Source organism: Mastomys coucha, unplaced genomic scaffold, assembly GCF_008632895.1.
Source record: "Mastomys coucha isolate ucsf_1 unplaced genomic scaffold, UCSF_Mcou_1 pScaffold23, whole genome shotgun sequence".
Taxonomy (NCBI): Eukaryota; Metazoa; Chordata; class Mammalia; order Rodentia; family Muridae; genus Mastomys; species Mastomys coucha.
In genome coordinates, this window is record NW_022196906.1 from 48410282 (window position 1) to 48426246 (window position 15965).

The 15965-nt window shown below is 40.1% G+C and overlaps 1 protein-coding gene across 4 annotated transcripts in view; it reads right to left on the reverse strand.

Moving 5' to 3' along the window:
• Positions 1-391: 391 nt before the first annotated feature.
• The window catches only part of Dmxl2 (Dmx like 2), a 143175-nt gene continuing 127601 nt past the window's right edge, over positions 392-15965 (reverse strand). For 2 of the 4 annotated variants that reach the window (XM_031346262.1, XM_031346261.1), the window contains exons 33-44: positions 15626-15743; positions 11859-11921; positions 10982-11068; positions 10780-10901; positions 7596-7734; positions 6910-6970; positions 6695-6822; positions 6042-6119; positions 5686-5777; positions 5036-5088; positions 3492-3709; positions 392-1865 (exon numbers count right to left, since the gene is read on the reverse strand). In XM_031346262.1, the coding sequence (XP_031202122.1) occupies positions 1656-1865; positions 3492-3709; positions 5036-5088; positions 5686-5777; positions 6042-6119; positions 6695-6822; positions 6910-6970; positions 7596-7734; positions 10780-10901; positions 10982-11068; positions 11859-11921; positions 15626-15743 (1369 nt within the window). In that variant the 3' untranslated portion in view covers positions 392-1655. The remainder of the gene's footprint in view (positions 1866-3491; positions 3710-5035; positions 5089-5685; positions 5778-6041; positions 6120-6694; positions 6823-6909; positions 6971-7595; positions 7735-10779; positions 10902-10981; positions 11069-11858; positions 11922-15625; positions 15744-15965) is intronic. The other 2 variants (XM_031346264.1, XM_031346263.1) reach the window with 1 other exon arrangement.

The following is a 15965-nucleotide window of genomic DNA, read 5'->3' on the forward strand; positions in this document are numbered from 1 at the left end:
TTTTAAAGGCAAATCTATTACCTTTCAGATTCTTGTTGAACACTTCTACAATCTTAGTATACACACACAAAGACAATGCAGTATCCACGGGCTGCAGTATTTAGAGCGTGGTCCTTGTGGTAGGTAAATGTTTACCCCCACATTTTTGTCCATGTTCCCATAGTCAACATTCTCTCCCATCCAACTCTACAGAAGCAGAGTTCCCAGCACAGCTCTTTGGCCAGCATTACCACCAATTACACTTCCTTCCATAAACTACTCTGTCCGACGAGGTTCCATCGTGAAGTAAGCACCCTCTCAACCCTCAATCTCCAACTCACTAGAATTGCTTCTTGTATACATGACGTTCCACAGGTATGTGTGAATGAATAAACAGTTTAAGGGCTTAAAATTTCTCTAGTAGTTAATCATTTTATTAAAATTAACTCTTACAAACAGTGTCAAATAATGCCAGACCAGTCTACTTAAATAGGCCAAACTAAAATAAAACTCTAACAAATAACACTTCTCTTACATCTGTATTTCACAGCATGAGTACCACATTGCCTTCAGAGAAAGGTGCTTTATACCGTTATGTTTACTATTCACCACATGGGCATTAAACATTCTCATTACATGATGAGACAATTTGCTGGTAAACACTTAAACACACACAGACACTGGTTTCAATATTGCAACATATTTTTGGTCATAACAAAGGAAATACATCAAAATATGACACTGGCTAATATTTTACAAGCAAATAATATTTAACGCTGCATAGTTTATACAATAGGCTGTGGCAATAAATAATATCACCAATCTCATCAACTGGCCACAAAAAGCCTAACATTCATTTAATTGATATGAAATGTTCTATTGGTGTAGTTTCAACATAGCTTTAAATGTGCCTTAGTAACCTTAAATACATGGAAAGAAAAAGGTACTAAACTAGACTAAGAAGGTATGTGTTGCTTAACTACAAACACGCCATGTCTAACATATTACATTCCTGACATAAAGGCAGATACTTTAATAGAAAAACTAGCAGTCCAAAACATGTCAATGTGCAAATTGTGAGGAAAACATTGCATTTAAATTTGCACTCATTTGCAAGTTACAGTACTAGCTCAGTATAAACACTAACAGGAGAACATACTCAGCAGGGAAGAATGAGAGTGACTGGGCCTGCTCCACACAGTTAGGAAGTGCTTCTGGTGGTCTAGAGTATAACACCTGGGGCTATCCTTCATTCAACAAGAGACAGCAGCATGCTCCATCCATGATGAGAACAGGAAGAAAAACCTGAATCAGCAATGTTTTCTACCTCAATTTGGTATGAAGGCTCTGCTCATTATTTTAACTTACTGTTAGCTAACCTCCAGTGTTTCTGAATCAGGGTACCTGATGTAAAGAATAGCTTCCTTTCATATGATACAAGGTAGGGTTTTTATGTTTTTGTTTTTTAATGCGTCAGTATAATGACAAGGTACATGCACTCTACCAACCTGGGTAGGCAACACTCAGTAAAACCCAGCTTGCATCAGAGTCAAATTCCACAGAGATTCTCTCTGTTGATTTCAAGGTGTTGACTGTCGTGGAAAGCAGAACTGCCTAATTCCTACATTACACCTTTTAACTGAGAGGTATATAAAATAAACTCCCAAGCTCTCAGACTACAGAATGTCAAGAATTCTATTAGGGATGTTAAAAGCACTGGGCAGAACCCTGGTTTTCAGCGTGCCATCTGCACCACAGGAGAACAGCCGATTGTCCTGGCTGATATCAATCTGCATGACTCCAGCTCCAATGCTCCGAAATATGGACTGCTTAGCATGCTCACTCTTAAACGAATGAATCAGGCCATGACCCGTCAATCTCCAGACCTAGTTCAAAAAAACATGATGAATTATTAAAATGAGAGACCCGAAGTAAAAGTCTAGCTCTCACTTCTGCTCCTTGGCCCAACTTCCTGCTGACTGCTTCTTTCCCATGTGTCTACCTAACAGGAAGTGACAGTGTCACCACATAGCTCATAGCCTACCTGAGATTTACTGCTTCTCCAAATCTCTCTCTCTCTCTCTCTCTCTCTCTCTTTCTCTCTCTCTCACACACACACACACACACACACACCTCTACAAATTCAACCAAGTATTTAATTCAATAAAATATGTTTCCATATGAAACTAGACTCCAAGACAAAATAAAAGAAATATGGTATTACTTCACCCACCTGGAAACATCCCTTCATCTATGAATACCAAGGACAGAGGTAGGAAAAAGGAAGACAATTCCAAGGTACCAAACTAATTTTGCTAAATATATCCATGTGTTAATTAAACCCACATACTTGGTGCTAGTGACATATAACACAATTACTTTATTTAATGATTTTACCATCTGGGCAGCCTAAACCAGTAGCGTGCTTCTGATTTAATTAGTTCTAAGAGCATCCATCCTTTTAAGTACTCCCCAAAATGGGATACAATCAACTCAACAGTAATTACGAATCTTCATGAAAACCAGTTTAAACTCTTGTCTCTAGGCCAAAGGACCACACATCACAGAGCAGGTAGGTAGCAAAGGCCTGTGGGCTCTAACATGATGGGCATAGTAGGAATGAGGTCTGCAGACAGTTTATTTATGTGGAATTTGTTCTTCTCCAAAAGTCAGACTTCACAGTGCTTGTTGCTGTCTTGGCAAAAAACTGGCCAGATGCGCACCTTTGTGGTACTGCAGATGAACCCCAAGGTCTTGTGTTTAGGTCAGTACAACACCACAGAAAAATAAACAGATTATTATTACCACTTCTAACATTCCAGCAGCTATTGTGAGTCGCCTCTCCCTTTCATTTGTCTTCACTGATGTCACTGTCACTGTCACTGCTGTTTTCTCCATCACTACTGTTCAGTACAGTGAGGTTACCTAGGGCTTCTTTTTGTTCTGGGTTAACTGTGAAATCCATCATTACTCTTTGCGCAAGACTCTCACTAACAGGCAAGCTGAAGGCACTTGCCAGCTTTACAAACCTCAATGGCCAGAGCACCATGTCTAGCACCATGAGGTCTTGAGGTCAAATCGTCATCACCAAACAAAACAAAACCTTCACTTTACTCAAAAAAAAAAAAAGCCCCTTTTTAATATTTTGTGATGATAGGACTGTCATCACAAAACTCAGAACTCAAACCTTGAACATGTTAAGCAAGTATTCTAGCACAGAGGTGCATCCCAGCCCCTTCCAAGCTCATAGGAACAGTAGCTGAGATCCAGTGAATTAGATTATTAGCTGGTTTTCCAAAGCAGAATGGTTTAGAAAGAGCCACGCAGAAGTTAAGGGTACAGTGGGGTGGCATTATCAAGGACATCTAATACTCCAGAAGGTTTTACTCAATGCCTCCATTTCAGAGTGCAATGGTTGATTTTTTGTTATTTTTTTTTCTAGCAAGCAGTCGAAACAACAGGAAGAAGACTAATGTTTCGTCATTTAGTCCCTCGCCTCCGTGCGTACTTACTTTTATATTGCCTTCTGCTGAACCTGTAGTGAAGTATTCCTCACAGGAATCCAGAGCCAGAGCCTTTATGGCTGAGTCGTGTGCCTGGAAGGTGTGCATTAGCTGTCTCTGTCTGATGTCAAAAATGCAGATGTAACCTTTCCTACCTCCAGAGATTAGGAGTTGCTGCTTGGGGGCATACTGAAGTACTGTGGCACCGTGGTCATGGCAAGTAAAACCTGAAGAAAAAAAAGGACACCAGGAGACTTTCCCAAAACTTGTAGCTTGTGGTTCAGATGTTTAAACTCACATTTAAAAATATAGCAGCTCATTGTTCACTTTTTTCCTGCCCTATAATGATTTGTTTAGAAAGTGCATGTGTTGAGGATTTGTCCACAGCTCCTGAATTCAGTCACTAAGAGACGACAGCCACGAGGGTCTCTGGCTTCAGTTTTCCTGAAAGATTCATAGTTTGATGGTGTTACTGGGAGTCCTTCGAAGGTGGGCTTGGCCCTGGGAATAGATCACTAAGGTGTGCTCCTTGGGAATGTATTTTCCTCCACCTTTCCTGTAGCACTACTTCCTGGTTCCCTTGAGGTGAGATGGTCTGCCTCATCACATGCTCTCTGCTGTGAAGTTCCATCTCATCGAAGCGCAGAAAACATGGAGGCAGCAGACCATGAATAAAGAAGCTTCTGAAACCCTTAACCACACTAAACTCTCCCTTCTGTTTCTGTCAGGTATTATTCTGTTACAGCAACAAAAGACAAATAACAAAACTCTAAAGAACATCCATCTTTGAAATCATAGAATTTCTGAAACCCTGCACTTAAAATGCTAAGTCATACCAAGAAACAGTTATTAGTCATTATATCAATATGAAACATGAGCAGAAAAAGGGTGTTTAAAACATCCTAAGTTATGTGCCTCATACAAAACATGGAGAGCATAATATATGAGAACTGACCCTCATTAATACATACTGCACACATGTTAACGTCTGGCATTTTTAACAGCACACAGAAACAGGAGTGCAGAAGAGGCTAAGCTTCTCAGTGGTGCACACACTCATCACTAACCAGCACCATTCACCCCACCTGATGCTGTCCTCATCCAAACAGCCAGTTCTAAGTAAGAAGCTTGGCCTCACACACCTGAATACATTCAGCCACAAGCTAATGAGATGGCCTTCTGCTACAGTTGAGATAAGCATGCTCCAAACATTTCTAGCCAATGGCATCTAGCACTAGGTGGTAGCAGAACTTTTAGAAGATAAGGGTCTCGTGGAAGGAGAGCAGGTCCCCATTCTTCTCCCCTTTGCTTCTTGGCAGTCAGGAGGAGAACACTTCCTTCGCCCTATGTTCTCTCCATAAAGTACTTCTCTGCCATAGACTCAAAGGCAAACAACCAGGGGCTGAAACTGAAACTGGTGGACAAAATGAACTTCCTCTCTCTGTGCAGTCCTCCACAACAACTGTGAGCAAACACTGAGTTCTTGAAGTAAAATCAAACTTATCAAGCATTCCTTCTTTCACAAGGTGTCAAAGAACCACCTTATAACTCACCGTGGATGAGGCTGTTTCCAGGTGATATTAACGTGTCCCAGAGGCATACGTTTCTTTTAAAGAAATAATGGAGTACATCAGAAACAATTATTCAAAGTCACCAATAAGAAAAAATTTTGTCAAGAAAAATAATTTTACTTATTTGAGAATTCCAACTAGCATGGGGGTGGTTTATCTCTTCTCAGAGTTTACCCTAGTATTATATTACTTTCATAACGTCCCTGTCATTGTACCCCAGCCCATCTCCTTTCGATTACCCTTCTGGAGAAACTGGGAAATGACTTCCTTAGTAGAAGGCCATTGCTATATCCCTGGGAAATAATCACTTTAGGTTAACAGTCCTGTTCATAGCATGCAACTAATGAAGACAATGTGAGGGAAAATGTAAATGATGACTGCAGCTATGTCACACACTCATCAGTGCTAACAGACTTTATGATGACGGCCTTTTTAAAGACTGTCACTTCAGCATAAAAATGATACATGCTACCACAGACTACAGTAGGAAGACATATTTGTTTCAGGATTATAAAACATAAAACATATTCCTTAGATTAAAAGAGAAAGCCTACTAGTTACAAATCCTTACATCCTAGGAAAGATGGCGTTGTGCTTAGCTTTTTCTTATTCTTTTGTTCCCATCAACCTACCTATTGTCGTTGGACTGTCCAGATGTTGCAACTAGACTTGAAGAGGTAATAAACGCAAAGTCACTTGTGGCCTTACTGTGGCACTGCCAACTCTATAGAGGACAAGATATAGCCAATGTTATCTAAAACTCCTGTAGCAACTGAAACGATAACAAATAATATTCCACCAGCAATGTGTAAGACTCTTGAGTGGTAATATATACTTAAAAATTTTTATTTTTGTTGTTTTTGGTATAGGAACTCGGTATGTATCTCAGGCCACTTTAAACTCATGATCCTCAACTTGCCAAGTGCTGTACTTCCACACCTAACAATATGTTCTCTACATTCACTCTGGAAATGTGAGTGGCACTTACCATGTAAGGTTTAGGATTTGATGCAGTTTGGTTAACTTGCCAGATACTCAGAAATCCCTCTCCATCTGCAACACCACACTGTAAGAAGGGCATGAACATCAAACACAGGTTTTCAGAATTCTTGCCCAAGGTAAAGTAACTATGGCAGAGGCTTGCTTCACAAACTCCTCCTACAGTTGTCCCCTGTGCTTCCCACAAAGGCCAAGTACCTGCCTTCCCTGCCATGTTCTAATTGTGTGTGCACGCGTGCGCAAACACACACACACGCACACACACACACACTGCCTTCCCTGTCACCTTCTAACTGTGTGTCCACACACACCCTACATTCCCCTAAGCCTCCACAACAGAGGGAAGGAAAAAACTGGGTGTCAGTAAGACTCTAACAAGCTGGCAGACACCAACAGCACTTGGGGCAGAAGTAGTTTTCTTTCACAAAATGCTGAAATTGAGTAACTGGTTAAACTGCACCAAGTTTTGCAGATTTGTGTTTCTATTGTAAGAAAAGAGGCTATATAAACAGAATTCAACAAACAGCCTGCTCAGTTTAAATCCAGGGTCATTAAAATTTTTTGATACAGTTTTAATACACATTCTATACTCAGGATCCAGCTATTTTTGGATGCATTCAGCACTACCTCCCAGGAACGAACCTTGTTGCCTTGTGAATTAAAATACAATCTGGTAACTCTTGCATTGCCAGCTTGACGGAAACAGACAAGCTGCTGAGGTCGGGTCCATTCAAACATGCGGACACTGCCATCCTGGGCGCCTGTGAGATCTAGACACAGAGGTGGGCAGTAAGAAACTGAAGAGTTTCAATAACTCTCATTCTTCAAAAGACACTTCAGACAAACAAAATACTTACAGTATTGATGGACAGGGTGTGATGTCATTCTCTTAACATTATGTAGATTCCTTTTCATGAGCTTTAAAGGGAGGAAAAATGAGTTTACTTTGTGCATTCAGAAGGGAGAGGACAGAAGAGCATCAGAGCAGCATCCCCTGTGCCATTCATCCTCGTAAGAAGCTTAGCTGAGGCCAGCCCTGCTGAGGGTCCTGAAATGTTTAATAGACATGTTTGCTAACAGAAACAATCACTTACAGGTACAGCCCTGCCCTGTGAAGACACTGCAAACAGCCTCATCTAGTGACAAAAGGATTCTCTTCCAACTACCTGCTCCCTAACAACCATGAGTTGATTCTGGGGGTTGGGTGAGGGGAATCTGGCTAGGTAGCCCAGGCTGGTATCCTGGGTGATAGTCAACTATAGTGACCAGGAAGAATTAACATTTGGCAATCTGAGGCAACATTCAAACTTTAAATAGACTTGAACTGCTCTCTGACTTTGCTTTACCATTGTGTCTTACTTGTTCATCTGGAGGACAGTAATAGCCAGTCCCACCTGTGGTGGATATGTGGAAAGTATGCACAGGGAAACTCAAAGCAAGCTATTCTTGTTTTTAGGATAATTTCTATGTCAAGCAACTTCCAACACATTTCCTGAGGAGCCCACACTCAGAAAGCATATGTGTCTAGAATTGAAAGACATACCACAGTAGCTCCAGTGCTGGTCTGCCCACTGCCTAGCCACGGCAGAGATGGAGGCGGGTGTGCCTGGCTTGAAGAATGAGAGGCTGTACCAGGCTGATAGAGAGTTGTAGTGGAGCCACGGTAATCAACATCATCTGAACTGTGAAGAACAGCTGCGTGTTACTCAGAAAGTTTATTCTCTCTTAACAGAAATCCAACTACACACATTTTATATGGCCATAAAGATTCTTTTTTTTTTTTTCCCAAGATAGGGTTTCTCCGTATAGCCCTGGCTGTCCTGGAACTCACTCTGTAGACCAGGTTGGCCTCGAACTTAGAAATCGACCTGCCTCTGCCTCCTAAGTACTGGATTAACGGAATGCACCACTACTGCCTGGCTCTAAAGATTTGTTTTTTAATGGTATCTTCTTTTTCTAAAGATACAGATTTAGGAAGGGTTTGCTTTTTTAAAAATATTTTTTTCTTTGGCAGTTAAATATTATTCAAAATATAGAATAAATATTCATTGAATAAAAAACTTAGGCACAAATCTAAATCTAGTCAGTCTTAACACTTTTTTCCCATTAAACAAAATATAAACTCAGTCTAATATATTATCTATGTGAGCAGCTTTATTGCTATAATTAGAACTAATATTTAAAGTACTCTAACCCTCCTTGAGTATTATACACAGCCAATGGTTGCTAGGAAAGGGAAAGCTATTTTCTTCAATGGACAGCACTGGCAATCTGCCAATGGTTCTATAAACAACTATAATGAAATTCATTCATGCACACACATGTGCACACATGCACACACGTGCACGCATATGTGCACACACACACATACACACATGAACAACATGAAAGGAGAAGAGGAGCTAGCTGAGAGGAGGAAAAAGTACCAATTAGAAGTAGGGAGGGTAAAGAGGCTAGCAGTAATATGATCAAAACATATTATATGTATATACTTTAGAATATCATAATGAAACCCATTATGTATAATTAATATAGAATAAGAACTTAAAAAGTATTTAGCACAGATCTGAGTAAACATAAATATTAAGTGATTTCTTATATACAGGTAGCCCATATGTCAAATTACTTTATTTTACATTAATTTATTTGCTTGGTTTTTGTTTCTGTGTATGTGTAATACATGTATTTCAGCTACACAGACTCATGAAAGCTGAAGTCAGGTGCCTTCCTCGGTTGCTCCCCACCATATTCTTCTGAGGCAGGTTCTCTCAGTGACCTAGATCTCCCTGTTTCTGCTAGGCTGGAAGGCTAGAAGCTCCTGAGAACCGCCTCTCACTGTTCTTCAGTGCTGGTGTAATGACCCTTACTACTCTCTGGTTTTAGATGAGTGCTGGCAACCAGCGCAGGCCTCATGCTTATACAGCAAACAAGTCACCAGCAAAGCTCTCTCCATTCCTTCATTTGTTTGTTTAAAGACAAGGCCATGCTATGTAGCTCACACTGGCCTTGAACTTGACAGCCTAGTCTATCTGCCTCTCCCAGAATCACGGGCATGAGCCACCATGCCTAACTATGTCCTCCCCTTAGATGCAACTGAGCCCAGGACTATTGCATCCTAAGCAGGGGCACTAAGCTAGAACCCTAACCCCAAATTATGTTTTTAAAGAAATAAGAAATACAATTTTAAAGCTTTCTTAATACCAGGCACGGTGGCACATGCCTGCAGTCTCAGTCCTTGAAAGGTAAAAGGTAGAGATGAGGAGTTCATGCTCAGGTATGTGGTAGGCTGGAGAGCAACCATGTCTCAAAAGCTTAGTCTCAAAAAGCCAAAAGTAAGTTAGGAAAAAAATCTTAAAACATTTATTCTCATCATATAAACATATGAATATAAGCTGATGATGGAGCTATGGACTGTATAAGATGGCTCCGTCCACTCTAAACTCTGACTGAAGCCTGGTTACAGACTATCAAAAGAGAGAACTGAGCATGGACAGCAGCCCTGGGGACAGTCCTATGACATGAAATTCCTGGCTAGAGAACAGCAACAGGAAAAGCAAACATGTAGGAAAACCTTAAAGTTAAAAAAAGTGCTGCAAAACTCTTCAGATGAAAACTAAAGTTGCTGACGTTTTTAGTTGTAAAAAAAAAAAAAAAAAAAAAAAATGCTGTTGTAGGCTTTTCCCTGTCCAATTACATTACTACAGAAGATGCCTGTGATTGGACAGAGAAAAGGGAGGCAGAGCTAAGAGTCGCAGAGATAGAGAGCATCTCAGGGGAGAAGGGGAGAAGGAGGATGGAGGCGGATGTGAACCAACATGGCTTGAATCAGCCACAGTTATGATACCATAAGGTAAGAATAACTTAAGGCTTTTATCGGTATCAATTGGCAATGAAATTATTGTATTGCATCTTGTAAATTGTGATTTTATTGATACATAAATCTGACTGGTTAAGCATTAAGAGTTTTAATTCTACCGAGTAATTAGGTGTTGTGATGGCTGACCGTGGGGTTCGTGGGGCTTTGTGTCGTAGTGAGAGGAACTCATCTACACTCCACCCCCCCAGCCCCCCCACGCCCTGCTGGAGATGGCAGGCAGAGATGCCAGCCCTTTTTTATCCTGCAACAAAATGCTTTATCAAAAGTAGTACTTAACATTGGAGGATTAATGTGACCAGTTCCTGTATTAGTCTGTAAATGTATGCATACTATTTTTCTACTTGTACTAACCAGATCAGTTAAATTACTGACCACTATATAACTCCCGTTTCCTTGGAGTTAAATGTCAAAGTTGCGGTTTGAAACCTTAGATGTCCTGTCAGAGATTATTCTGGTTTAAATACTATGAAAATGCGAAGATTATGAGTAATTTATGAATTTAGTATAAATGAAGACTTTTATTGTCAACTAAAACAATTATGTTTGTTTCTTGCATAACTGAAGAGAGGTATATCTTCTCATCTCAACAACTTAGCAGGGATCTGCTAAAGACAATGGCATTTATTTTTATTTATTTATTTGTTTGTTTGTTTGTTTGCTGATATTTTTGGTTTTTTTGAAACAAGATTTTTTTAAATAGCCCTGGCTGTCCTGAACTAGCTCTACAGACAAGGCAGGTCTCCAACTCAGAGATCCCCCTTCCTCTGCCTCCCAAGTACTGGCATCAAAGGCACGTGCCACAACCACCCAGCTGACAATGACATTTATAATTACCCCTCATGAGCCACACCTTTTCGACTCTCTGTCATATTCTTCTCCAATCCATATATATGATTGACAAGCCAGTAGAGAAGTGACATCGAGTTCTTGAACATCATGTGTTGAAGCCAAAACAATTTCATTACAGTTTGCCTATAAAGCAAAGGCAGAACAATGACTTGGGCAATTTCACTAAAAAGCAGAGCATTGTTTATAATGACTACAATGTTTACCTTATTAATAGAAAATGCCATGATCATGTCGGATTCCTTATGAATGACCTTTGCCTTCCCTCCTGGATAGCCCAGATCGGCTTCGACCTACAAGACATTGCTGAGGGTTAGTTGTTGCTGTATGACTCTCCAGAGATACGAACATCCCACAGGATGACAGCTGGTAAGAAACTGTAGCAGCAGCAGGAAGAGTGGGGGAACATTAGTGTGTTAGGAATTAGTTTTAGAAATCTGCTTCCATGTTTTGAAGCTCTGTAATCAAACACCCCAATTATGAAAAGCCCCAATGTGATTGCATGGTAATGATTAAAATGTTTTCACAAATTATATATTTACTTTAGTTCTTCTAAAATGTGCAAATATTCTGTAATAAGAGAGAGTGTGAGTGAGTGAGTGTGTGTGTGTGTATGTGTGTGTGTATGTGTGTGTGTGTGTATGTCTGTGTTAAGAGACACAGTGAAGGACAAAGTCATAGTAAGTCAAAGGAGAGATATGTTATGAAACACTTGAAAATAAAGGTTAGGAAACTGGAAACAGGGAAAATCCAGAGAGATCAGGGAGAAAAGAATGGAAAATAGAACAAGTGAGGCGTCTTGATAGTCACAGATAAATGGGAAGCAAGAGAGAAGAGTCCAGAAGAAAAACCAGTTGTGCTTTAAGACAGTCTAGAAAATATGACAGAAGTGGAGATGAGAACAAGGAAGAAGAACTTATGGCTGAGCAGAGCAGAGCGAGACACAGGGCATATCCTCTCCTCCATTTAAGGTGGTCTGAGAGCAAGGCCTCTTGATCAGCTGGGCAGCATGGTTAGCATTAGAGGTGAGGGGTTAACTCCGAGAACTCTGAAAGGGAGCTACAGAGAGGCATGGGAGACTACCTTGATGTGGCAATCTTCTGCTACGGAGTTGTGTTTGACCTGCTCCACATGTTCTTCTACAGACTACATAACACCACACCGTCACAAACATAAAACACATGCATAAAATGAAATAATAAAGAGAATGAAAAATTTCCAACTAGAATGGTTACTATACAAAGATAATAAAACTGACTTCAAAATATTAAATTAGATAAAACAGAGTATCAGATCCACAAAGCAAAACCAGCCTAACTAAAGTTATCACATACACATGAAAATATAAAAACTACTTCACAATTAAAAGTTACTATTTGCATACCACTTATGTAACTTAACGTTCTTAATTAAATCTATAATCTCTAAAAATAAGACCTACTTCTTTTGATTTTGTTTTATATACACGCACATATTAATATATGTGCACATGGAGGTGGAAGGTCTACGGAGGCCAGAATTCAACGCTGAGTGTCTTTCTCAATGGCTCTCCCCCTTATTTTTTGAAGCAGGGTCTCATCGTTTACCAGTCTGCAAGCTTCCCACAGCTGCCCATCTCTGGCCTGCCAGTTCTAGGATACTGATGTGCTGCTGCACCTGGACTTCTTTGTGGGTGCTGGCTATCTGACCCTGTCCTCAGATGTGCACAGCAAGCAATTTACTCCTGAGCCATTTCCAATCATGTTATCAGTTCCTTTCCACCTCCATTTTTTTTAACAGTCTTGAGGACTGAACCCACAGCTTCACGAATGCTCAAAGCATTCTGTTGTACTGAGACCTGGTCTCAGCAGCCTGGGGCTGGAGTACGAGATCCCTTTGCCTTTACCTTCCAAATGCTGGCATGGCAGCAGAGGCAACCAAGCTCTGCACTGATCACTATTGGATTCTTACTCATAAACGGATCTGAGTAGTTCTATAACCAGATCATTCTCCTTGTAAACAAGAGGATGAGGCAAGGGAAGAAAGCATATTTGCTTGCTCCCTGGTTGACAAGTCCTAGGCAAGGTACAACTAGAAATATTACTCCTCTACTGCATTAACCACAGAATGCATGATCAGAACCTGAAACTTCTCCCCAGTGTTCCTGATGTGACAATTTCAGCCTAAGAGTCCACTCAAATTCTCTGACCCGCCTTTAAGGACCACCGGGGGCTGTAGCAACTGACAATGAAGCACCCAGGAAAACAAGTGAGTTGTTCTACTCCGAGAACAGCTAATTCAGTGAAAGTCAATCACTGAAGAATTGGCTTGCTAGGTCAACCAGCTAGTTTGACACGTTTAACAATTTGACAAAAGCTTGATCTGTAGACTATTGTTCTTTAACTTATTTGATGAATAAAGCTATCTTTTTATAGTATGTCAAGAATTTCAAATCATGGATTAGCCAACATGCCAGTTTTGTCTTTTATTTTAGTTCTTTAAATTTTTACTTGGGTGTGTGTATATATGAATGTATGTATGTGTGTATGTATACCTGCATGGATGGATATGTCTTTCAGTGTGTATATACCACATGTGTAAAGGTGACCATGGAGGCTAGAAAGGGTGTCAGATCCTCTGGAGCTGAAGGTAGAGGTGGTTGAACTGCCAGGCATAGGAGCTAGGAATGGAACTAGGTCCTCTGAAAGAGCAGCAAGTGCTCTCAACTGCTGAGCTCTCTCTAAGGTTTTTGGTGGCTTTTTCTGTTTGTTTGTTTGCACTCTCTCTCTCTCTCTCTCTCTCTCTCTCTCTCTCTCTCTCTCTATCTTTCTTTCTCTCTCTCTCTCTTTCTCTCTTTCCCTCTCTCTCTCTCTCTATCTATCTATCTGTGTGTGTGTGTGTGTTTTAGGGATTTTACTAATCAATTTATCAAATTTGCTGATAAACAAAATCCTACCCCAAAACATATAAAGACAAAGCATACCTGTTAAAGACTTTATTTCTGAGACTAGTGATTAGTTTTTATCTTGCTTTAAATATTTTCTAAAATTCTTTTCTTAAAACATTTCAACAGATCTATACTTCTTGATACAGTAGCCACTAACCATGTAGCTACTCAGAATTAAACAAAATTGGAAGTTCAGTCATATGGGCCACATTTCAATGCTTAGTCGCACTGAGTGGGGATATTCTGTATTCTCAGATGGAGAGACTACACAATACTAGAGAAAAGAGTCACTTCATTCAATATACAAAAGTCAAAGGGAAACTGACAAAATTCTCTTATCTCAACTCCAAGTTATATCATACTCCTACAGCAAGCTAGGAAGAGCCTGCTCTACCTCTGCCCCACTGTGGTCTTCACAGGGCCCTACTGGAACTCATAGCTTGGCCTGCTGACTCCAAGACCACAGAGCCTGCAGGATATGATGGAAGACTAAGGATCTGTATGCTATAAACTATACCAAGAATTAAGACACAGTTTTTTATAAACTGTTAAGTTCAATGATTTAAAGAACTAAACATTCAGGAAATGTAGCCCTTCAAACATATGGCTTTGTGAGAAACTCACAACTGAACAATCACTTTTCATTTTACAGCCATTTCTTAAATTCCCATACTGTGTAGAATCGGCATCAGTCACCATTGGGAATGCTATAGCCCAAGGCAAGCAGTGTGCCTCTGAGTTCCCCAACAGTGTCAGTCATTTCAATACCATCAGAGGCTCGTCAGGACTTGCAGGACTCACTACATCTCCTCCTCTATCCTTAAACACAGAGATAAAACACAAAGCTGTTCTTAAGGATTGGCCACAGATACCATCCATGTGCACAGACAATTACTGAACAAGAATGAGGGTTGTAGCTGCTGCCCTAGGCATGGGAAAAGGCTCAGCAGTTCTACACTAGACCTTGGGAAGTTGCCTCAGATAGACGGCTCCTCTCCATTCTCACCTTTCTAAGTGAAATACAACTAACTCATTTTTCTCCTCTCAGGCTGTGCTGCTAGCCTTTAATTGTCTGATACTGTTCTGCATGCTCTGCAGTCTGCCCACTGCCTCCCTGAAGGCACTGAAGTGCTAAATAAAATGTCTTCTAAGGAAGAGATCCCTTGCAGCACCTAAAGCCCTGATTCTTCCTGACTCACTCATGCAATGCTAACCATGGCTTCTTAGTCACCAGGCAAGACTAAACCTGTGTCTTAGTATTTTAGACTGCCCATCCTTTATCTTGCTTTTAGTATTTTTGTAGTTTATTCTTTTGCAAAATTTTCTTAAATTTGTTGTTTAAACAGCTGTTCACTGATGCTGGAGGGATGGCTATTGCCGAAGACCCAAGTTCTCTTCTCAGCACCCATGTCAGAAGGTTGTGAACCATCTTAACTTCAGCTCCAGGGGATCAGAAGCCTTCTTCAATTAAAAGCAAAAAAACAGCAGAAAACAAAATAGAACTAAACCTGTTCATTTACAAATTAAAAGTGAATTACATGCTTAAAGGGCTATGCTGTAATTTAAGTTCCCTATTTAGAGGATCATATCACAGAGTGCAGCAGCCATTTTATACATTAGGTTCCTGCAATTACGGCAAAGTTATTATAGGAGACTGTCCAAGAGCAGTTATTTAAGGGAATTACCAACTGCCCCTTGAACATGTGATTTACCATGGAACTTACACTGTTTCATTGCTATGAAATAGAAATATGAGGTTTCATAAAAGCTCTCCACAGCTTAATAAGCTTTGGCTACTACTCAGATGTGTAAAAATAACAGAGAAGTCCTATCCAAAAATAAATTTTCACAAGAAGTCAAATACTAAAAATCAGATTTATTAAGAAAAAAAGAGACTAAAGAAAAATTACAACAGAAACAATACCTCACTCTGCTTCCTCTTCTTAGTGAAAATGTATCTAATAAATGTCTCTTGAAGAACTTCCTGTTTGACAAGGAAATGCCAGAGGCGTTTGACTGGAAGTGCAGATGAATCTCTGGATCTATCAAATGAATGTTGACAAACCAATCACCTCACAGTAGACACAGCATTTGCAGACACTTTCTTTAAATGCTCCAAATTCATTCAACCAACACAGCTAGCACAACAAACCTTATCATTTATTCCACTCTTAATTTTAGTTTTCCTGAAAGTAACTGCTTCGCCTAGTAATCAATGTTGCAATGACATTAAATGAACTGGGGGAGATAACTATCAAGTGATT